At 45.7% G+C, this 23,037-nt stretch overlaps 1 protein-coding gene across 1 annotated transcript in view; it reads right to left on the bottom strand.

Annotated features, from left to right (window-relative positions):
* RGS6 (regulator of G protein signaling 6) overlaps nt 1-23,037 on the bottom strand; it is a 573,125-nt gene that overhangs the window by 73,837 nt on the left and 476,251 nt on the right. The window contains exons 7-12 of the mRNA XM_060004290.2: nt 17,915-17,979; nt 14,271-14,347; nt 11,536-11,617; nt 10,023-10,097; nt 8,446-8,544; nt 6,749-6,810 (exon numbers count right to left, since the gene is read on the bottom strand). Coding sequence (XP_059860273.1) covers nt 6,749-6,810; nt 8,446-8,544; nt 10,023-10,097; nt 11,536-11,617; nt 14,271-14,347; nt 17,915-17,979 — 460 coding nt within the window. The remainder of the gene's footprint in view (nt 1-6,748; nt 6,811-8,445; nt 8,545-10,022; nt 10,098-11,535; nt 11,618-14,270; nt 14,348-17,914; nt 17,980-23,037) is intronic.

The raw sequence follows: 23,037 nt of genomic DNA on the forward strand, positions 1-23,037 counted from the left end.
TGCAAACCCCGTTCAATGTTTGGGTTTTGACCCCGGTCCCTGACACAGAGCTCCTGAAACCCTTGTAATCTCCTGAGTGATAGGAGTCTTTTGTTCTAATGAGGTGACTCTGGGTGGGCTTATGGATGGCTCCTGGATGGGGCTGGTCACCAGAAAGACCAAGCCATGATTAGAAGCTTGGAGCTTTTAGGCCCACACCCCATTCTCTTGAGAAGGGAGAAAGTCTGGACATGGAATTAATAATTGATCATGCCTACATGAGGAAGCCTCCAAACAATCCCCATAGTATGGGATCCAGGGAGCTTCCAGTTGGTGAACATATCTACATGGGGAGGGTGACGCACCCCAACTCCACAGGGACAGAAGCTCCTGTGCTTGGGACCCTCCCAGACCTCACCCTGTGTATCTCTTTGTCTGGCTGTTCGCCTGTATCCTTTATCATATCCTTTAATAAACTGGTAAGTGTAAGTAAGTGCTTCCCTGAGTTCTGTGAGACACTCTACAGATTAATCAAACCCAAGGAACGGGTTGTGGGAACCTCTGATTTGTAGCCAAGTTGGACAGAAGTTGTGGGTAACCCAGGAACCTACTATGACTGGCATCTGAACTGAGTTGGGAGCTGTCTTACGGGATTGAGATCTTAACTTGTGGGATCTTACACTATTTCCAGGTAGAGTGTCAGAATTGAGTTAAATTGTAGGACTCCCAGCTGGTGTCAGAGAATTGCCTGGCGTGAGGAGAAAAATCCCCACACATCTGGTGTCAGAAGTACTGTGACACACTGCTATATATAAGATAGATAACTAATAAGGACCTACTGTAGAGCACAGGGAACTCTACTCAATACTTCGTAATGGGCTATATGGGAAAAGAATCTAAACAAGAGTGGATATATACACATGCTTAACTGATTCACTTTGCTGTACACCTGAAACTAACACAACATTGTAAATCAACTAGACTCCAATAAAAATTTTTCAAAAGTACTGTGAGTGTGGCAGTTTCAGAGTAAAGGAAAAACACAGGAAAAGGAAGACTGGAGTTTTCCCTACACAGCATCCCAAGAGTGAAGTATGTATGTGGGATCTGGTTTACAAGGCAGGTGAGGGGAAGATGGAAAGATACAGTTAGGCTCCAGGGAAAATGGGCAGTGAGGGACGGCTTGCAGCTGTGGGAAATGATTAGTCAAGGAAAACAAAGGCATGGGATACAAAGCCTTATGGGATAGTGACCATCATTCTTACTTTAGAAATACAGCACAAATGTGCTACTGGATTCCTTAGGAAACTGGGGGCCTCTCAGTGGGAAGCAAACCTGGAGACTGAATGTGAGAAGGGGTGAAAAGGAGAGTGTGTTTGCACACCCTTTGATATATGCACTTTCTAAATGATGATGCACAAAAGGGAACCAGGTAGGAAGAGCATCTGATTAGGAAGGAATGAAAAGCAGAGCAGCACTTCAGACACGGAAGAAGAAAGTTTGGTTCTCATTAATTCATTCATCTATTTTTTTTCACGTTGGAGAAGATGGGGAGGAGAGACAATATGAAGAAATAATTCCTTAATTATGGGTCACCCAGAGAAAAGATATACAATAGAGAAACTCAGGATGAGGGAAGGGACACGGAGGTGAATTTAGCCCCTCAGAAAGAAGAGCATATACCAGGCCAGGTATTGCGACCCTTCTAGATCTTGGTCTGGATACAGTCACCCTGGCTACAGTGTTACCTCTGATGGTTTCTCTTCTATCACCTAACGTGAGAAGCAAGGACCCTGCGGTGTCTGGAATCACATAAAAGCAATGTCATAATGACCTCTTGTGTCCCTTTTATTCCTCCCTGAAACTATCATTAGACATTAAGTTCACGGACCTCTATCACCCTAGCATGTTTTTAATAGACCCTTAGGGTATGCAGTCCCTTGCTGTCTTATCTCATTTCATTAATTACATTTCATGATCACAGAGGGTCAGGAAGCAGAGGAGGAACCAGCTCCAATTTCAGGGTGCAGCAGTGATCTCAGACATGCTCAAGCAAGGTGATGGTAAAAATTCAATTCAGCAGTCAGCTGTGATGCACAAATGGCTCCCAGGGATGGGGTAAGGATGAGCCGAGTACAGGAGCAGCTATAAAATGACACAAAGCCATCTTTCCATGTGGGGCAGCACGATGTGATCCAGGCAGTGACCGGCTGGAGCTCAGTGCCACCAAGGGTGGGGAAACATAGCAAAATATAGAGACTTTTCGGACAATTTTGAACTAAAACATATAGATTTTTGCATTCTCAAAGTTGGTTTGTCCAGTGCTGTAAGGCTGGGGTGAATAAAAAGTGGACCCCTTGAGGACTCTTGCAAAGAAGACTAAGACCTCATCTATTTGGCAACTTCAACTACTGAGGAAACACAGGTAAGTGACCAAAAGGGGCTCTGAGCAGAGTCTACAATGAAATAAACTCTATGCCCCAAGGCTCACTGTCTGTTATTTGGAAGAGCACACCTCACGAAGACTCTTTCCTCTTGCTTTAGGATGGAGAGTAAAGAACTTGATTATTTGATTTCCTGGTGTGCGTAGATCAGTTTTAAAAATGGAGTCTATTTCCCCAGCTCTTGAATCTGATCTGAGATTGTGACTTGCTTTAGTCAATAAAATGCAGCACAAGTGTCAGAGTGCCACTTCCAAGCCTCAAGAAGCTTTGCATGCTTCTGCTCTCTCTCTTGGAATCCTACTATCCCCAGGTGAACAAGGTCAAACTAGCCTGCTGGAGGATGGGAGACCATGAGAAGGACTGCCCAATGGTCCCAGCTGAGGTCATCCTAAACCAGCTGAACCAAGCATGTGAGAGACCCCAGGCAAGATCAGTAGAGCAGCCAACCCAATCCATGGAGGCACGCAGACAAGAGGGTGGCCCAGTGGACACAGACATGTGCACATAGACGTGTGAGCACACAGACTGGCACATAAACATGTGACCAGTAGTAAATGCATATTGTTTGAAGACACTCAGTTTTCAGGCTTTTTTTTAGGCGGTTTGTTACTCAGCAATAGCTAACTGATACACCTGGCCTGGTACAGGTTGGAAACGGGAGTTGTTTAGCGAGGAAGAAGGGCTACTGGAGATAAGTCATGTTGACGGGAACAAGAAGACAAAGCAGCAACTAAAAAGCATAAACAGAGACTCAAAGAACATAATGGTCTGGGGCCGTTTAGGGGAAGGGAAGCATTTTGTGGCACTTGATTCTGATCACTGACTGAGTTTTAAAGCACAAAATAAGAACACTGACCCTGAGTTATCCAGAAAACTTAACTGAAATGCAGTGTCCTTTCTTTAAGAAGGCAAGGGCATGTTTAAGAAATATTTTCATTCAACACAGTTAAAATGAAAAGCTTAAGGTGTTAAGCATTATTCATCTGGAAAATTCATCTGTGTGTGCAGGGACCATACTTTCTGAAGCAAAAATTGGGTGACATTTCAGACAGACTTTTGTGCTGCTTCCAGGAAATGTAGTTTGGTTGCCATGATGTTGCAATTTTGGGGACATTTGACCACTCATAGGGACAATGAGACAAAATAGGTGAAATCAGGATGACCCAAGCAAGTCTGTGCAGAAGAGCCAACCTCTTCACATAGGGCCCCTCCTTCCTCAAAGGTGCCGGGTTAATGGTGCCATAGGAGGCACCCAGGGGAGACACACAGATTGCAGGCTGCAGGGCCAGCCTTCGGCAGCCTGCGGGGCTCTCTGTGCTGGAGACTGCAAAGAGAGAGGGTGGGAAGAATTGCACTAACACAGAGCTGCCATCTGCGGGGCCAGCCTCATTCCTTGGCCTGCCCTCTGCTCCTCTGGACACCACACACCTAGTTCATGCAATTCCGCTCCTCGCCAAAGCACCACACTGGAAAATAATAACAATCGTTCACATTCATTGAATGCGCTGTGTCAAGCACTGGATCAAGCTCTTGCCGTGGATTCCCCCGTGAACCCTATTAGTTAAGTACTACTGCTCTCTCCCCTTTCAAGAGGTGGAACAGAGGCAGAGAGAGGTGAAGCAAATTGCCCAAGGTCGCACAGTTAGAAAATGGCAGAGGCAGAATCCACACCCAGATGACTGGCTCCGCACCCACCCCCTAAATTGTTCTGTTCTGCTCCTTCCGTTTGCAAAGTTTCCTTTTTCTCTTCCCAGCTGGGTCTGGCTGCACCCTTTGGCCCAGCCTTGACTCTTGCCTTTTTTAGAACTGGACCTTTATGATCACCAGCCCTCCTGCCCTCTCCCCAATTTCAGTTCTCAGGGAACTAAGTGAAAAACGATGTGCACCTGTTCTCAAGGGGCTGCGGTCCTTTGCCTGATGGCCTCTGGCTAATTACCACCATCACCTGGAGCGGGCCCAGGGAACCCAGATCCGTCAAGGGGAAGTGGCGCCCACCTGAGATAGCTCAGTTGTCACCTCTGGCGAGCAGAGCAGTCGCACCCAAGGCCAGCTGCCAGTGCCACCTCTCTGTCTCCACCCTTGCAGAGCTGCTGACAGAGAGCAAGGCTCCAGGCTGCTTTATCTCCTGCTAACACCCGTCTCCTCTCCCTCCTCCTCTATCTGGGGGTTTCCTTGTGGCTCTAATGAAAAACCCTTGTGTCACATTGAAAAGTTGCCAGTTATTGCTGCTGGGAATAAAGTGCAGTCTCTGCTGGGTGGGGACTCATGAAAGCTTCGAGCTGCGGAGAGAGGAGCGCAGGGCTGGCATGAATAATCTCTTCAGTGTGAGCAGCCCCTGAAGCATAATTAGATGGTACCCCGTGGTAAACAAACCAACAATAGGCGCGTCCAGCTCCCCTCCCCCACCGCGGCTGTCTCCTTTCCCGCCTTGCACACCTGCACAGCCTCCCTCGTGCTGACTGGTTTGGGATCTTTCCTTACACCCCAAAGATAAGACCAAGCTGGGTGTCCCCTTTGAGGTGAGCTCTCAGGTCACTGTGGGTGGTGGGCAGTGGCTTCCCCAAATCCTCGGAGACCTGGTCAGTCCACCGCAGAGAATTCAAACTGCAGGTTCCTCGAGCTACTCGGAATCACTGAATCCAATTCCCTAGCACTACGGCTTGGGAATCTCCATTCTTAACCCCCTCGTTCACCTGGATGATCACGCTCAAAACCACTGACCCCAGCAGCCAGACCCAGGGAAAGACGCTCCCGCGTGCATGCTCTCCTAGGACTGCAAACTTTAAAGTGGCCTTGCAAGGCTAGCTCTGACCCTCACAGTATCCCAGGACAGCCATTTCTGGCTGTCCCTTTTTCACAGAGAAAGAAGCTTGTAGTTCCTCACAGGCTATGACACCAATGGAATCAAGGTCCTCCCAGCTACCTCACTAACAAGCACTCTTCTGGGACAAAGGCAACCACAGTGAGATCTAAAAAGCAACCTGAGAGCCTGTACTCAGGAAGCCCCACATTACGATAATGGGGTGCAGTGGCTCCCCAGCCGCCAGGCTAAAACTTGTAACCCCAGAACACTCGCCTAGTTGTGAGCTGCAGCCATGGCAACGTTCTCAAGCCCGTGCATTGGGGAAAATGGGAATATCAGTGATTCTCAACGGGGTCGAGTGTGTCCCCTCCTGGGGACATTTGGCAACGTCTGGAGACATTTTTGGTTGTCATAAACTGTGAGGTGGGGTTCTGGCACCTAGTGGGTAGAAGTCAGGGATGCTGCAAAACATCTTATCATGTACAGCGCAGCCTTCTGCGACAAACAAGTATTCGGCCCAGAATGTCCTGGAAGAGATACAAGATGCCATTAAAGAGATGAGCCCATATCCAGGGATGTCCTTGGCCACCTGAGGGCAAAGTGTGAATTCCGGTTTGGCGTTGGGTGTGGAGTTTTCTTTGCCTCAATCTGCTGTTATTTATCTAGAAAGAAGATGTGATGAACCCAGGGGCCAGCAGAGACAGGCTTACAGGTTGAACACACAGCCAGCCCTCTGTGTGAGGTGGGCTTAAAGGACCCACTTTACTGTTATAGCCAATAAATACTAAGACCCGGCTTAAGCCCTTGAGCTTTCAGATATTGGTCATTGCTTTACCAGTAGCATCTGGATGAATAAACCTTCAGCTTCAGATTTATTCCGTACAGACTCCCCAGGTGGTCCCCCCTCTTCACGGGGAGTCCAAACACGACCGTTTCGTTGACAAAATTGAGTTTCCCACGAGTGAAAAAGGTGGGACGAGCTCCTGGTGCAGATTGTAGCACAAATGCCCTGGCGGAAGCCAGGCTGGACGTCCCAAATATTTTCTTTACAGTTGAGTCCATGCAGTTGGCTGGTTGATGGTGTGTGGAGGTGGAACGCCTCCTGATGGACCGGTCCCCTCCTGTTTGCGCCGCCAGCACCTCAAAGGGCATACGTAATTTCTTTCCCCTTATAAAGTGAATCTGGGCATTTTATAGCCGAAAAGGGAGCAATTCCATTTGAATTAATCAAGAGGCTGAAGGTAAAAGTGCATTAGGTAGCTTTTAAGGACGTTCTTCCTTGATTGACAAGGTCCCTCGGCCACCCCCCTCAAAAGCTTTAGCAACAGAACATTTCTTGACATCACTCAGGGGAGGTCTGCTATCTCAGCTGTACTCACACAGGGTCTGTGGTTTTTTCACCCATCAGTTTAAGAAATGACTGTGGTCTGCCTCTTGGTACACACTTGTTAGCCATAACACTGTAACATTTCTCCTTTGTTAAATTAGAAGAAAGTAGTAATATTATTAAGGGGAAACATACCTTTCAGCCACTTTGGACATTTTTAAACGATGTCTGTCAATCTGTGCATTCAAAAATGTTATCTGGGGAAAGGCAGAACAGAAGTGTTAAGACCAAACTGGAATTTCCCCCCTTCACCCCAGGAACCCAAAACCCGTATTTCTACCAAGATCCAAACACCTCCTCTGGACAGACTTCTCCAGCCCTCCAACTCGACACTCCAGCAACCATTTTGCCCTTTTGGAAATTCCTACCCCACTAAGAAACACACTCTACAATTTAGCCTACATCACATATTCTCCTGTGTTGTGTTACAGCTTAAGTTTTTTGTTTTTCTTAAATAGATCTTTATTGGAGTATAATTACTTCACAATACTGTGTTTCTGTTCTACGATAAAGTGAATCAGCCATATGCATACATAGATCCCCGTATCTCTTCCCTCTTGTGTCTCCCTCCCTCCCACCCTCCCTATCCCACCCCTCTAGGTGGTCACAAAGCACCGAGTTGATCTCCCTGTGCTATGCTGCTGCTTCCCACTAGCTATCTATTTTACATTTGGTAGTGTATATATGTCCATGCCACTCTCTCACTTTGCCCCAGCCTCCCCCTCCCCCCACCCCGTGTCCTCAAGTCCATTCTCTATGTCTACGACTTTATTCCTGCCCTGCCACTAGGTTCATCAGTACCATTTTGTTTTTTAGATTCCATATCTATGTGTTAGCATACAGCATTTGTTTCTTTCTTTCTGACTTACTTCACTCTGTATGACAGACTCTAGGTCCATCCACCTCATTACAAATAACTCAATTTCGTTTCTTTTTATGGCTGAGTAATATTCCATTGCATATATGTGCCACATCTTCTTTACCCAGAAGTGAATGAAAACTTAAATATAGTACATATTCTACAAAGCTTAGCAACAGCATGGAGGTAACACATACACCATAAGGATCTGGTTTGGCTAATCTCCAGTGATCTCCTACCCAGCTTTCACACCTACCTCATGCCTATGTGCTTGGTGTACTTAACTGGCACTGAGTAGCTATTTTCCATACAGCTGTTTCCTTTTCCCCACTCAATAATAAAGTTGTCAAGGGAAGGCACCTCACAGTTTATGCCTTTGGGTACCCCCTAGAAGTCAGTAAAGCATAATGTAAAGTCAAGTCACTTCATTACCAGTGAACCCCTGGAAAGCAGTAATGTAATTAGGCATTGTCTGTGACCTGGGTTGACCAGTTAACTCCTCATCATGAAGGAAGATAACATGGAACCAAATAATGCTGAAATGGCATTGTGGGTAGGGTTTGCTTTATCTGTCAACCTTTGTTTTGAATCAGAGCAATAAAGCTGGTGGTCCTGAGCTGGCTCACTCTGGAAGTGCAATACAATTTTAAGGACGCTGTGACACGAGTCCCTCCTGCCTCCAGCTCCCACAGCATCTTGGGGGAAACCCGACTACGGCAGTCAGCCCATGGTGTTGGGGTAACTCATTTATGTCCTTTTCTAGTAACTGCTGGAGTAACTTGGTGGAGAATTTGTCTTCTCGAGGCTCCGTGAATTATTCACACACAGTGCCCAAAGGTTCAAGTCACCCACAGCTGGGTTCCACTGTGCTCTCCAGGAACTCAAAGCTCACTCAGCCTCCAGAGGTGGACATTCAAAAGGTTTTCAAGCTGGCCACATCTCCTCCTTAGAGTGCAGTAGCACATTCATTCACCTGTTTCCGGATGTCCTCTTTTGTAGTTTTCCTGATTGGCTGACTGGGGACGTGCACTGGGCTTTGCGACTGGGATTCTTCAGTCACGCCGTACACTGACTAGAGAAGAAACAAGAATATTGAATCATGCACCCTCAGAGTTGAAGGGGGTCCGAAGGGTCAGCTAGCTCAAGCGCTCATCTGATGCTTCCAGTCCCCTCCATGACATCCTGACAATAAGTGAGTGGCCTCTGCTTGAAATTCTCCAATAATGGGAACTCTGCCTCTTGAGGCAGCTGGTCCATCTTTGAGTTACCACTATTAGAAAATCCTTCCTTTCATTGAGCTTAAATGGTCTCCTTGTGTATCAGTGTTTCTCCAGATACAGTCCATAGACCATCTGCAAAGAGTTATCTTGGGTACTCGGTAAACAGGTACATTGCCGAGTTCTACCCAAGACCTCCTGAATCGGAATCTTCATGGGTGGGGTTCGGGAACCTGCGCTTTCATCAAATGCCCCAGGTGATTCTGAGACACAGGAAAGTTCAGGAACAATTCCTGAAGATTATGCAGGAAGATAAAGATCCCCTCTAGATTTTCTGTTTGTCAGCAGATGACATGCCTGTCTGGTACAAACTTGAGATGGCAGGGTTTCCAATTTTTTCCTTTTAAACTGACCAGTTTTCTGGACACAGATTTTCCACTTGCCCGCAGCTATAGCTACTTTTTAATCTGTTCCTTTTGTTAGAGACAGAGTAAAGACCATCTTTGTTCTGGGAAAGAAAGAAAACACTGAAGGGTGTGCAATTTATAGCTGAAATCTGTAAAATCAAGAAAGGCTCAGGGTGCATGTGGGCTCCATGAGATTCTGGAATATTAGAATTAGGGGGCCTTTAAAGACTAAATGGGGACATTTTAAGACTAACATTAAAGTATAATACAGTGGGCATCAATATCTCAAAGAAGAACAAAATATATAAGTAAATTCAAGAAGCTGATATATATGTCATGTCACATATATATTGATAGAGGAGAGAGAGCCACTGCCCCTTCCAGTATAGTGAAACACAAATGATCACTGGCTCATTCACAGTTGGGTGAGATGGTGATTTGACTTTGGGAGATCTAGCTATACTAAAAGACTTGCATTTGTGTCAAAGTACCAAGCTGGCCTTCACCTGTGGTGTTGCCCTACTTTTTGTTCCTTATGTTTCCCTTCCTCTCTGCTGTCTCCCCAGAGCCAACTGCTACTTACCCTTTAGACCTCTGCACCCTCGAGCCTGCTATGGAAACCCTTGGGAAGCCCCCGGTCTGGGGCACCCTCCTGGTCTTCCTGAACCATCCTGTACTTCCCACCGTTGCCTGCTGGCTTGCTTCATGCCTACCAGGCTGTGGGCTTTGTTAAGACTTGCCACTATATTTCCACAGCCAGAACGGTGCCAAGCACACGGCAGCCACTCCATAGATATTTGTAGAATGAATGATATGGTTTCAAAGGATGAAACGGGGAAGAACTACAAATAGTAAATTATTATTTGAACAGTACCGGAAATGGAAGGGTGATCCCAAGAATTTTTAATTCAGCTAAACTAGCGAACCTTTTTAACCTTTTGCGGGTTCTTCAAACGTCGACATTTTCTGATATCCATTTCTGTTGTGTTCACACAGCCTGGCTGAGAGAAAAAAATCATCATATAAATTACTAAGTGAACATCATACTTTCCAAGTTGGCTCAAGTGACACTATCAGAACCAATCTTTATCTTTTCCATTACAGATAATACATGACTACCCCCATTTTGCCATTTACAGTCTTTTTTTTTTTTTTACAAAGGTGTTTCACCTTCAGTATGTGTTCCTCCACAGAGTTCTCATATGAATTAAAACAGCTTACCTCATATTACCTAAGGATGATAAATAGAGAGTACAGTGTACAGTTTATAAGCGTAAACTTATTATTTAAATTGGTGGATGGCTTCAGTCAGAGCCTTTGTTCTTTCATATACCTAACCATCTAAAACCACTCCACTATCAGGATAGGGAATTTTTTTTTTTTTTTTTTGGTTTTGCTTTTAATCAGACTTGAGGAAGGCTGACATAGCTTATTCGTTTTAGTTCCATTTCATGAGGAAAATGTAAGACTTATTTCAGTAATACGAAATTAGAAATGCGTGAAACTCATTATTCGTGGATTTTGTATTTGTGATTTTGCCTACGTGCTAAAATTTATTTATAACCCCCAAGTCAGGGCTTGTGGTGGCTTCATGGTCACTTGGGACGTGCGCAGAGCAGGAAACATGTTGAGTTGCCAGACCCGCGTGTTCCCGGTGAGGTGCCTTATTTCATCTCATGCTGCAAACAAGTGTCCTTTGCACAGTCTATTCAGCACCAGTTTTACACATTTTTGTGTTTTTGTTGGTGATTTTGCCCAAGCCCAGTGCTGATGTGCTGTCGAGCATTCCTAAGTGCAGGAAGGCTGGGACGTGCTTTATGGAGAAAATAGGCATGTTAGATAAGCTCCATCTAGGCGTGAGCTATAGCGCTCCTGGCTGCGAGTTCAATGCCAGGTGGTCAACAATACACATTAAATAAGGTGTCTTTAAACCGAAACACACTTCAAACAAGGTTATGCATTGATCAGTTGATGAAAATGTGACTGGAGGCTTGCAAGAACCTAACCCTGTATCTCTCCCAGGATAATGGTTCAGCATCCGCTAATTCAGTGCTCTCGGAGACTTCATAGAACATAACCACCATAACAACAACGGTTGCATTTGAAAGAGAATATTCTAGAAGTTGGAATTGAATGACAGTAGAAATGGAAATTGCTTAACTTAGGACTGGAAACTTCAGGGCCCAAAGTTCCCCAGGTGGAATTCCCACAGCTCCCCATTTCCCATTCCATATTTTCATGGATGTATAATTTTTAAAAGGTGGAACTGACATATATTCCAGAAAATCTACTGAGATGATATGAATGGCAAAAACCAATTTCACAAAGCTTAGCAATTTTCTTAAAAGTGAGACGCCTGGTGGCTAAAGACAGTCTTTTCTTTTAAGCGAAGGAAGAGAGAAAACATAAAACTTAGAGAACTAAGCAGAGCTTCCTCACCACTGGCCTGTGGACATCCCAAAAGGCTCGTTCTTGACTATCCAAAATTTTCCTCTCTGTCTTGTCCTTTTTCCGATCAATCCTGAAAGAGTGAAAAAGGGGAAATCAGAGGCTTTTAATTCTGTTTTTCCTCCATGACCCACGTGTCAGCTCTGTTCTCCCTTTTTTAGGAGCTTTGCGTGCACAGGGCTCCTGGCACCTGCGTGGCCCCTGCTCTCTGCAGAGCTGTGCAATATGGGTGTATGGTTCCCTCGAGGAAGCCTCAAGAAGCCCACACAGGGTAAGAGAGCTTGTTATCAGCTAGGTTGCAAATGACCAATTATGTGTAATGAACAGGGTGAGCCTAATGAGGGTTCAGGAATGCAGCTGTCCATTTGAATTACTAAGAGCTGCATAAGTTGTTGACATGCCCCGCATCAAAGTGGCTACTATTGCATATTCAGATTATGGGAAGGAATATAACCATAGGCTTGTAGTGTTTCATCCTCAAACTTGAAATTTTGCTTTAGATTCAGAATCAGTAGAAATGTCTTCAAAATGCTGCAATTATGTGTTTTAAAAGTCACTTAAACCATCTGGCTTCCTAAAAGCAAAGTAATAACCCTCGTGTGTGACAAGATCCAGAAGGCAAATACCTCTGCCCTCAGCTGGGGGACGGACAAATTGCAAGACAGACAGACAGACAGATTCTTTATGTTGTGATCGCATAGATAAGAGTGTTTAAAAAAAAAAGCCTGTATTACTTCATATTATCTCTCTAAGTAAAAAGTAACTCGGATTAATTGCTTTGTAACTGCTGGTTCTTGGCTCTCTTGGGAGTACTTTCGTTTATTGGACTGACTGAAATAAAGTCATACTGTGATTTTTGTGAGAGTTACTGTGTACTTAAATGGCCCACAATTATAATGTAATCACAGAGTTCATCAAAAAAGTGAATCGAGAAATACCGTATAGGTACAAAGTGGCACTTTTCCCTCCTTTTATAACATTCGATGCCGTGTGATCCCGAAAGTGTAGATCAGCCCTCCTCTTCACTTCCCGGAGGCGTCTGAGTGCACTGGCTCAATCCTGCCTCCTTCTCACCTAGTCACCCACCCTCCTGCTTTCTCCTTCCTCAGGGGCCAAGGCTCTTCCTGATGCAGCTCAGCATCCAGTGTCTGGTGTCCACCACCCTCGGGGGTTTCTGGGAGAACCGGGGTGGTGGGCAGACCTGTGGATTCATGGGTGGGGAGTAGAGACTGCAGAGGGAGGGGGAGAGCGATGACACCATGAGGCCCACTGGACCCAGTGACTGTACCTGTGATCAATGTCACCCACACTGCCCAGAGAGGGCACAGGGGGTCCTCTGAAGACCCACGGGGGCTGCTCAGGTGCAAGCGGTGCCCAGAGAAAAGGTACTCACCTCCTCCCAGCTCAGCATCCCTTTCCCACCCCTCCTCTGTCCCATTTCTTCCATTATCACTTGAAGCTAAATAAGAGCCCGTTGCTAGAAAGGACAAGAGAGAACTGCACCTGAGCAAGTCCATTTCCCAGAATCAAAAGGATCTGGTTGATGACCATGTTTGTGGGGTGGGGGACATTTACAACCCACTTCTCCTGTTTCCTTAGAGAGGAAGAAATTTCCACTACACTCGCTGGGAAGGAAGAATATGGGAAAAACACTCCAACTTCCTCCTCCTTTCATCTCTTGTAGACTTTAATTTACTGGCAGATTTGAAAGAAGAAAGCTGGGGCTTCCCTGGTAGCGCAGTGGTTAAGAATCCACCTGCCAACGCAGGGGACGAGGGTTCGAGCCCTAGACCAGGAAGATCCCACATGCCGCGAAGCAAGGAAGCCCATGCGCCACAACTACTGAGCCTGCGCTCTACAGCCCATGCTCCGCAACAAGAGAAGCCACCGCAATGAGAAGCCCGCGCACCGCAATGAAAAGTAGCCCCCGCTCGCCGCAACTACAGAAAGCCTGCGTGCAGCAGCGAAGACCCGACGCAGCCAAAATTAAATAAATTAAAAAAAAAAAAGAAATTTAGAAAAAGCTGAGGTCGGTCCTTCTGGGCCCTGTGTGGGTCAGCCTGTTCTCAGGACACCTGTTCTCTGCGTGCAGTAAACTCACAGGGCTGGACTCTTCCCTGAGGCGGGGACAGCCCTGCAGATACCCAGCTCTGCCCAGGATGTTTCATTCCAGGGTAAAGATCTGTGGTCACAGGTCCAAAATCATGTCCTATTACTAGTTCATCAGTAACAACCTGACATTTCAGACTCCAGATGTCTGACTTCTCTGCCTTAGTTTTGATTAGTTCTGAAACCCTCCCCCTGGGAGATACGGTGGAGGGGCCACTTGTTGGCCTGCCTAAAAACTCCAGTATGTTTTCCTATGACGACGAACTCTCCAGACCGACAAGTAAAGTGGGTCTGATGGTTTCTAGTCTCTGAGCACAGAAGAAGGTTTGGAAATCCCCTTGGGAATTAGGTACATCTTCTCAGGACCAGAGCTCTACGTTTGGGAGGAACCCCATTGCCTGCTGAAACACACGCTTTGGGAATTGTTTTAGAGTGCCATGGGTGACAGAGATGCAACTTATCCATCCTGAACTTGATTTCTACTCAGTTGCTGTCATGAGAGAGACAGTGACTAACCAGAGCTGGCTGGCCATGGAAGGAACCCCCACTCTCACACCACCTCTGATTTCCAGAGAGTGTTTCTCTCTTTGCAAAGGGTCTCTATTAAGTTCACCTACTTTACTTGTGCTTCTGCTTGCATAAAGATGAATTCCCACTTCCTTGCAAAGGCCCTCTGGAGTCTTGCTAAGTTTTCCTAATGAGAAATGAAAATCAACAAGAAGGCATTAATCATCGTAAGTTTGCGCACCGACAGCTATGCTTATTACAAGGCAGCCATCTATTTCGGTTACTCCCAACAAAACAGTAGGGCCCCACTTTAAATCCACTGGATGTGAACCCCATCTGACTTTGCACCAGACCCTGCTGTACGGAGCAGAACTATTAATATTCATTTACGCACCCATTAAGTCTGACGTCTCTGTGGTTCCCGATTCCTCTTTCCTTGTGTGTTTTACAAGAACACGACTCACACAGCACTTATAAAGGCCACTGAAGATAGGGAGAATTGGTTGTGGTTGTTCACGCAGGATTTAGGGAAGGCATGAGGGGTGTTTTTGCAACTGATTGCAAAACCAAGAATGGATGTCTCAAGACTTGTCTTCTAGCAAGCAGAGGGCTAGGAAGGTGGCAGGAAAGGAGAACCCAGAGGACCTGGCATTAACAACTTGGAAAGTCCAGACTCAAAGGTGGGAAAGAAGGGAGTGTTTAGGTTTGTGATGGTCATGAAAGGAAAACCCCAAAACAAAAAGAAAGAAAAGGCATCCAGGGTCACATTTAGAGGAAGAGGGAAGAGGTCTTTTCTCAAAGCCTGTAGAGTAGCCTAAGAGCACAACAGGACGGTGCGGGGCGGGGGGGGGCGTTTGACAGGTTCCCTAATGACCCGCCTAATCCTGATGGAATGCGAGGCGAGAGCCCACATTATGCTGTGTATTTTCATAGAGCTCATGCCAACACTAACTGATTACCCTCATTAGTGGATTATTAACATGAAAGGAGCTTCAGGTGAAGACCAACACACGTGAACTCAGTTATCACCAAGGCTTGCTGTACGAGTACCTCAAAAAAACTGTCCCTTAGATTTTCCCACTGTTCACAGGAAGCAAAGCTGGTAAAGCCTGAATGTCAGTCAACTGGGGAGCAGTCACATAAATGATGACACAGTCATACCATGGAGTACTAGGCAGCCATGAAAAGTGAGAATGTAGATGATTATTACTGATATGGAAAGATTCTCAACATCCTTACAGTATACGACTGGAAAAAGAAGCAGCTTACACTATAATGTTTGTGGTGTGATTCAAGTTTTCTTGTTAGAAAAAAAAATGTATGTACAGAAAAAAGCTTAGGAGAGAAGGATTGCAGGCTATTTTCTCTCCTTTCTTTGCTGTTTGAATTGTTTTTACAAAGGGACGATGTAATCAGAAAAAATTAATAAAATTACTGAATTTTGAAAACAAAATGTCTTTTTAGTATCTAACCACTTTTAGACAGAACTTCAACCTGAAAGAACATCTTAACACCATATTCTTTACAGATACCAAAGCAGAATATTGTAGGGTAAGAGAAAAGAAAACAATAAAATATGTCAGGAGTTGGTGCTGTCTTGTTTCCGTTTAAGCGCTTTTTTAAACAAGGGAACTACAGGGAAGGGAGACACGGGATGGAGGGGCCACATGCTTCTGCCGTCTGGGTTGTTTCTGTAGGTCGTATTCAGGAAGTGACGTAGTCATGCCAAAGTTAAAGCACTTTGCACTGTGCGCACAAAGAGTCAGACAGCAGTCTTCTAGAAGAGGGGTGATTGCTGGTGCACGAGGGCAGATAGGGCAGGGACTGGGTGCCTGAGATGCTCAGAGCCACAGAACCGCCATGCTAGGGATGCTGGGGAAAATTAGAACGTTCCAACAGATTTATGTTTCACGGCTCCCTTGGATAAGCAAACTTTAGCCAGGTCCTCACACTCCCAGTAAACTCTTGCACTGCAACCTGCACTGCCCATTCACAGGTCCTGTGATGCCAGTGGGATCAAAGAGGGTGGAGGGCCATGCACCGGTCCTGCTCTCTGATGGCATGCACATTCCCCTTGGGCTGCAGAGAGGGGAACGGTGGCTCAGTGCATTGGTGGGCTTGGGTGTAGGTAACCGAGGGTGACAAGGTTTGGTAGAGTGGGGCCTCACGCTTGGTTTGGAAGACTGAGACAGCAAAAGTGGGAGGGACATTGGGGAGGTGGGTGGATCTGAGGAGCTGTTCATGATGGATTATCCAGGGGAGGATTCTTCACTGCCCCTAACGTTGCCCCTCCTCCTAGCTGCCGGCTCTTCAGTCATTCCATGGCTCAGCAACACCTCCTCTGGAGGGTATAAGAAAAGTTGGCCAGTATCCTAGGTTTTCTGTGACCCATACAAAGTGTGGTTTCGGGGGAAGAGTCTGCAACCCCAAATTTTAAATATTTAAAACATTATCTGTGAATCTTCAAGTTCTCTGTGCCTTGGCTCTGTGAAATGGGAATGGATATGAGTGTGGCTGGGTCTCCAATTTCTGTAAGAAATCACACCTTGTAGAGAAGGTGGAGGCGGAGGAAAGCTGGGAGGGTACATTGCCATCCGGCATACATCTTATCTTCTGGATTGGATTTGGTCCTTAGATTTTGCATTTACTGCCAAGCACAGGTGAATCAGGTATGAAGATGCCATTAAAAAAAAACGATCATATATTAAACGAAAAAATTATCATACAATAAATGTGTTCTTTTCTTCTCGTGTATAGTACTATACATTTTAACACATGTATATATTCACGTAACCACCACCACAATCGGAATACAGAATGGTTCCACCACCCCCCAAAACTCCCTCCTGGAATCTCTTTATAGCTGCATCCTGGAAGCCACTGATCTGTTTTCCCTCGTGATAGTTTTGTATTTACAAAAGTGTCACATAAATGGAATCACACAGTTTGAAATCTTTTGAGATTGGCTTCTTTCCCTCAACATAATGTCTTTGATACTCATCCAAGTGGTTAGATTAATAGTTTATTCCTTTTCACTGAAGAGCAGTATTCCATTACATGGCTGTAGCATCGTCCATTTAGTCATTCACCTGTTAAAGTGCATCTGAGTTGTTTTCAGCTTTGGGTTATCACACATAAATCTGCTATGGACATGAGTGTACAGGTTTTTGTGTGAACGTAAGTTCTGATTTCTCTAGGGTGTGTATGTAGGTATGTAAAAGTGGGATTACTTGGCTGTACAGTGTGTGTGTGTTGAACTTTATGAGGAACTGCCAAACCATTTTCCCGAGTGGCTGCACCATTTTGCACTCCCGCCAGCAATATAGGAGCGCTCCCGTTGTTCACCACATCCTCACCAGCACTTGGCATTACCAGTACTTTTAACTTCAGCCATTTTAATAGGTGTGTAACAGTATCTCACCATGGATTTAATCTGCATTTCTCTAATGGCTAATGATGTTGAACACCTTTGTCATCCTTATGTCCTCTTTGGTGAAGTGCCTGTTCTAGTCCTTTGCCAACTTTTAATTGAGTTGTTTTTTTTTACTGCTGAGTTTTGAGATTCCTTTATTTAAAGAAGCAATTTATTGTGATGGTAAGAGGAGCTGAGAACAAAAGAGGGAAAATAGAAGAGACTGTCTTTCCACTGTCTGAAGGGTTGGGGAGAGAAAAAGGGAAAAATACAAGCTGAGAAAGAACTGAAGGTATTTTATACTCTCCTCCCATACCTTTCCTGGAAAATAATCGTACTTACTGCTTCATAATCCGCCAGTTCCAGCCTTGCTTTATTCTGCATTGTCCTCTTACAGAGGTAGATGGCTGAAGGAAGAAGAGAAATTACAACATATACAAAACCAGCAGGGTGGTGGAATCGTAAATTCATCCACCCAGTTGTTCATCCACTCATCCAGCCAGCCATCCAGCCAGCCAGCCAGCCATCCATCCATCCAGCCAGCCAGCCAGCCAGCCATTCCCCTCTATGTGCTCAACCCTGTGCAGTCAAGAATACGTTTCTGGGCTTCCCTGGTGGTGCAGTGGTTGAGAGTCCGCCTGTCGATGCAGGGGACGCGGGTTCGTGCCCCGGTCCGGGAAGATCCCACATGCCGCGGAGCGGCTGGGCCCGTGAGCCATGGCTGCTGAGCCTGTGCGTCCGGAACCTGTGCTCCGTGACGGGAGAGGCCACAACAGTGAGAGGCCCGCGTACCGCAAAAAAAAAAAAAAAAAAAAGAATACGTTTCTATGTGGAAGCCATGACACCTGACCTCTGGGAATCTGTCAGATGAGGGCCCCCATCTTCCAATCCTGACAACCCCCTTCATCCTCCTCACTCTGTTTCACCCCAAGCAGGGCAGAGGCTGTGTCCTGCTCAGCACGAACCCCTGCACCTGGCACCAGGGCCTGGCCTGCCAGGTGGAATGAGTGGACAGTGGAAAGGGAGGACAATTTAGGTGTCTCTTCCCAGGCTCAGGAAGGGCTCTTAGCCCTCAGTTGCCAGGATATTCTTCCTCAAACATGGCCTTCATCACTTCCTCTCCTACCTCTGCTTCTTCGGTATCTCCTTCCTTCTCTAGTGCCAAGTAGAACGAGCCAGGGGAGATAACAGGTGAATGGTAGGAATGAACAATAGAATGACCAGGAGGCAAGGTCAGAGAGGACCAGGGCTGACCTGCTGTTTGACAACTTAATTATACCAGGAACTCTAGTCAACTCCTTGCTGGGTTAACCGACCTCCTCCATGTGGTCTGAAAAATTTCCTGATGCAGCCTACGATATGCTGGAGCCTTCTGGTAGCAGCCTACTCTGTATGCCCACACCTCTGCTCACACAGTCGAGTCTGTGGGTGAGAGTCAATTGTGTTTGTTCTCAAACCTGCTTATGTTAGGCATACTTGTTATTTTAATAATGTACATTCACTTAGTATTACACGCACTGGTGAAATTAATGTGAAAAGAGAGAGCGTTGTTGTTTCTATGACGATCCAGTTGAATGGCTTTTGAATAACCTGAGAAAGGAGAGTCAGCTAAGACAATTGCTGATGAATTTGGTATAAGTGAGAGAACTGAAAAAAACGTGAAAAAATAGTAGAAATCTGAGCGGGGCCAACATACAGTTGCTTTAAAAATATTTTCAAAATTCTTGATGCACTTTAAAGATGTCAAAACTGGGTGGTTTAAGTGTGGCTTATTTAAGAAAGAAACTCAAATTATGGGCAACAATAATCAAAGAGAATCTTTCATCCTACCTCAAAAGGCTGTTGAATGAATGTTTCTTTGTACATTTTACATTAATTTGAGGTCATTAAAGTATGTATGTATCACTTTTTCATACCAACTCACCAACTTTTCCTATGAACCAAACAGCTACAGCTCTGCACTGTGTCAGATAAAGGGGTATCTTCTCTATTACGAGGTACCTCCTTTGTCACCAACTAGGCAGCCTGTGGAATCGGGGCAACCTGCAGCAGAAAGCCTGGCATGTCACCAGCCCCAGCAGACCTGGTCCCAATGACCCAGGAGAGGTGGAGGTCAGCGTGGGTCGCAGCTGCTTTGACGACACTGCCTCAGACAGTATTTTGTATTGGCCAAATGTGAAACTCAGGAAAGTGTAACCCAGATTTGGTTTTTATTTAAGCAGAATCATCCCAAGAAATTTCCAACCCATCTGGGTCAAAATGGGCCAGCTAAGTTGAGAAGTAGAGTACCATGCGTGGAAGGCAAAGCCGGTACCTCTACTGATGACCACGAGCTACGTGATCAAATGCTGGTGGCCCCCTTCTTGTACAGCTAATGTCACACGTTGGGCAGTTGGTTCACCATAACCGGGAAGGCAGCAAGTAGCTATTGAGGGAAGCTTTCTCTTGGCACAGACCTTCCCTGGGGCTTGTCTGTCTGCACTTCCTTAGTGCCTCAACAGCGCTCCCTCTGACACCCAACTAATCACGTGACCACTGGCAACAAAGCCAAGTCCTCGAACAGGGCATCCAGGGGACTTGCTTTAAGCTCAGATGTTGGTTTTTCCTGGATGTGTAATTTCTCACTGAAAAATCTTTGTCTTCTTGCCCTCATGCTGGCATCTCATTGCCATCTCAATCTCACCAGCATCCTACCACGACAGAAACGGAACACAATTAAAAACTCTACAAAGTCAATAGATTCATGGGCTACATGTGCAATTAAACATTTACAAAGTATTGAACCTATCCTATGTCAATGACCTTAAAAAACTCACTCCCTTTCCAAGCTTTCTGTCTTTACTAGTGACATCGTAATTAACCTCAATCTCCTAAACTAGGGAACATATAAATCACTTATTTCTCCGTTGTCCTCATACCCTCTAACTACTCCTTAGAACAATGGATTCTTAGCATTGGAAGTAACCTCGGTGACCATCAAGTACAGACACCTCATTAACAGATGGAAAAATTAAAGGCTCAGAGAAGGGAAGTGATTTACCCACGGACTAGTTAGTGGTAGAGGTGGAACTAGAATTGAGGTCTAGTTCAGAGGAATGTCTCCACTATGACATTCACTGCCCCATTTACTCATTCATTGATTCATTCATTCACCCATTTAAAAATCTGAGTGCCTCTTATGTGCCAAGTAGTATTTTAGGTCTGGGGAAGTCACCACAACAGCAGAGCAGCTACCACATGTAGGGACGTCAGGCAGTGTTCTAGGGACTTTCCAAACGTCCACTTATTTATCCTCGTAATAACCTATGAAGTGAGTTCTGTTATTAGCCTCATTTCATAGATGAGGGAATTTTGCAGGTTATTCCCCATTGCTGGGGACCCACAATGGCTCTCTAAAGCTGCTGAACCTACTGTAAACGTCTCTCCTTGACTACGAAGACCTTTTAATAAACTTGCCCATTCCAAATTATTCAACCTTCGTAATCACTCTTCATCAACATAAGATCTCTGAGTACTCAGATCAGACTCCTCACCATCCTCTTCTTGCCCCCATCACGCTGCCTCTCCCAGCCCGGGATGCTTGGAGGGTAAGCCTATAACTCACTCAAATCTGTGACAGAGCAACTGACACAGAGTGGGTGGCCAGTACATGTTTGCTGAATGAGTGAAAGTTTCCTGGTTCTTCATCAATCCAAGCCATACCTATTCTGAACTCTTAGCTCTGGTGTCACATCCTTTCTGGCAAGAAGGTCACCACAGAACAAGTAAGATAGAACATCACGCTGGAGGTAATAATACCAACCACCACCATGGTTTTTATTGACTCCTTACTACATGCCATACACCTAAACTTATACCCATTTCTAATTAACAAAACAACACTGAGAGACAAGTACCATTATTATTCTGGTTTTAATATGAGATTTCCAAGGCACAGAGAGGTTAAGTAACTTGCTAAGATCACACAGCTAGTGGAGCCAGTCAACAATGGGCCCATTGTGCTGACATCTCTCTTGGTAAATTCTGATTTTCTGGCTAAACTGGAAATGGCGATGAGTAATTTGCATCCTGCACTCTAAGTTCTCCACCCGATTTGCCAAAATGGAGGTACAGGAATTCAAAATAATTTTGCTTTAGGGAGAGCCTGACGTTAATTGTTATTTTCATCCCTATTCCTGCTGCACGACTAAAATTACAAAAATCTGTAGAGAAAGGGAAATTGTGCCCTGCTGTATGCAGGGTAAGACGGCTGATGGTTGTGGGTTTATATTCAAGTAAATATTTGAATCTTACTTGGCCTCAGTTTTCTGGTCCCACTATCCTCCCACGCTCTCCATTGCCTGAAAAAATACTGGTTTTCACATTCACAAGGGCACACGGCTGCTGCATGGAACTGAGCTACAATTATTCAAATTCCAAGTTGGGCTTTTGTGAGCAGTATTTCAGCCCCAGAAGCACTTATTTTATGAGCAGCCAAGTGCTGCTCCCGTTCTGAGCCAGAAACCTGGCTGGACCCACTTATCACATCATTTAGGGCACAGCACAGTTCCAGAGGGACCCGCACTGGTGCCTGCACACAGCTGATGAGACAGTCACAGGGACCTGTCCTCTGCATCAGGGCTGTGCTCCAGACTTGAAAACAGAACAACTGTAGCCTTGTAGGGCAATGACTTGCCAGGATTCTACCCTCAGGACTGTTCCCAATTGCCGGTTTCCCACCCCTCAGAAGTATAATCCGGAGGGTATAGCTTATCACAGGGTCTCAGGGACAGGCTCCCCAGAATACCACCCAGCTGCAGCTGGCTCTGCCTTCCTGTGAAAAGCATCCTGCAAAGAACCCACGGAGAAGGTGCAGGTCTCATCACGCGCACCAGTCCCAAGGAGAGCTGCTGTGGGCTGCCCCCAGCAGCTGAGTCGGTGATGAGGGCACTGTGCAGAGGGACAGAAGGAAACGAGCATCTGAGTTCAAATTCTGCTGTGTCTACTGAGTGTCTGTTAATCACCTTTAATAAAGAGTCAGAACGCTCAGCAAATATTTACCGAGTGCCAACTATGCCTCAGGCATGCACTGGGCACTGGATGATAAGAGAATGACCAGCCTGCCCTCATGGACCTTACAATTGACCAGGCATCCAGACGAGTAGCATACAGTGTGAGAGGTATGAGGAGGGGGCCTCTCTGGACCTCAGCTTTATCTGAAGTATCGGGATAATGTAACTTTAGAAGACTGACACGTAGATGTGTTAAACAGTCTTCACGGAGAGAATATGGCAAGAGACTAATAGATCCCTGCCTGGACAGAGGTAATTCCCTGCTTACCCAGCTCCCAGCTTCACCCACTCTGTTTTCTTAGGTAGGGTAACTTTTGTATACCCCTTCCACGGTCTGTTACACTTTCCCTCTAATGTCCGACTATCAAAAACACCAATGAATTATTAAAAAGTCTTAACAAGTCTGTGAGAAAG

Source organism: Delphinus delphis, chromosome 2, assembly GCF_949987515.2.
Source record: "Delphinus delphis chromosome 2, mDelDel1.2, whole genome shotgun sequence".
Taxonomy (NCBI): Eukaryota; Metazoa; Chordata; class Mammalia; order Artiodactyla; family Delphinidae; genus Delphinus; species Delphinus delphis.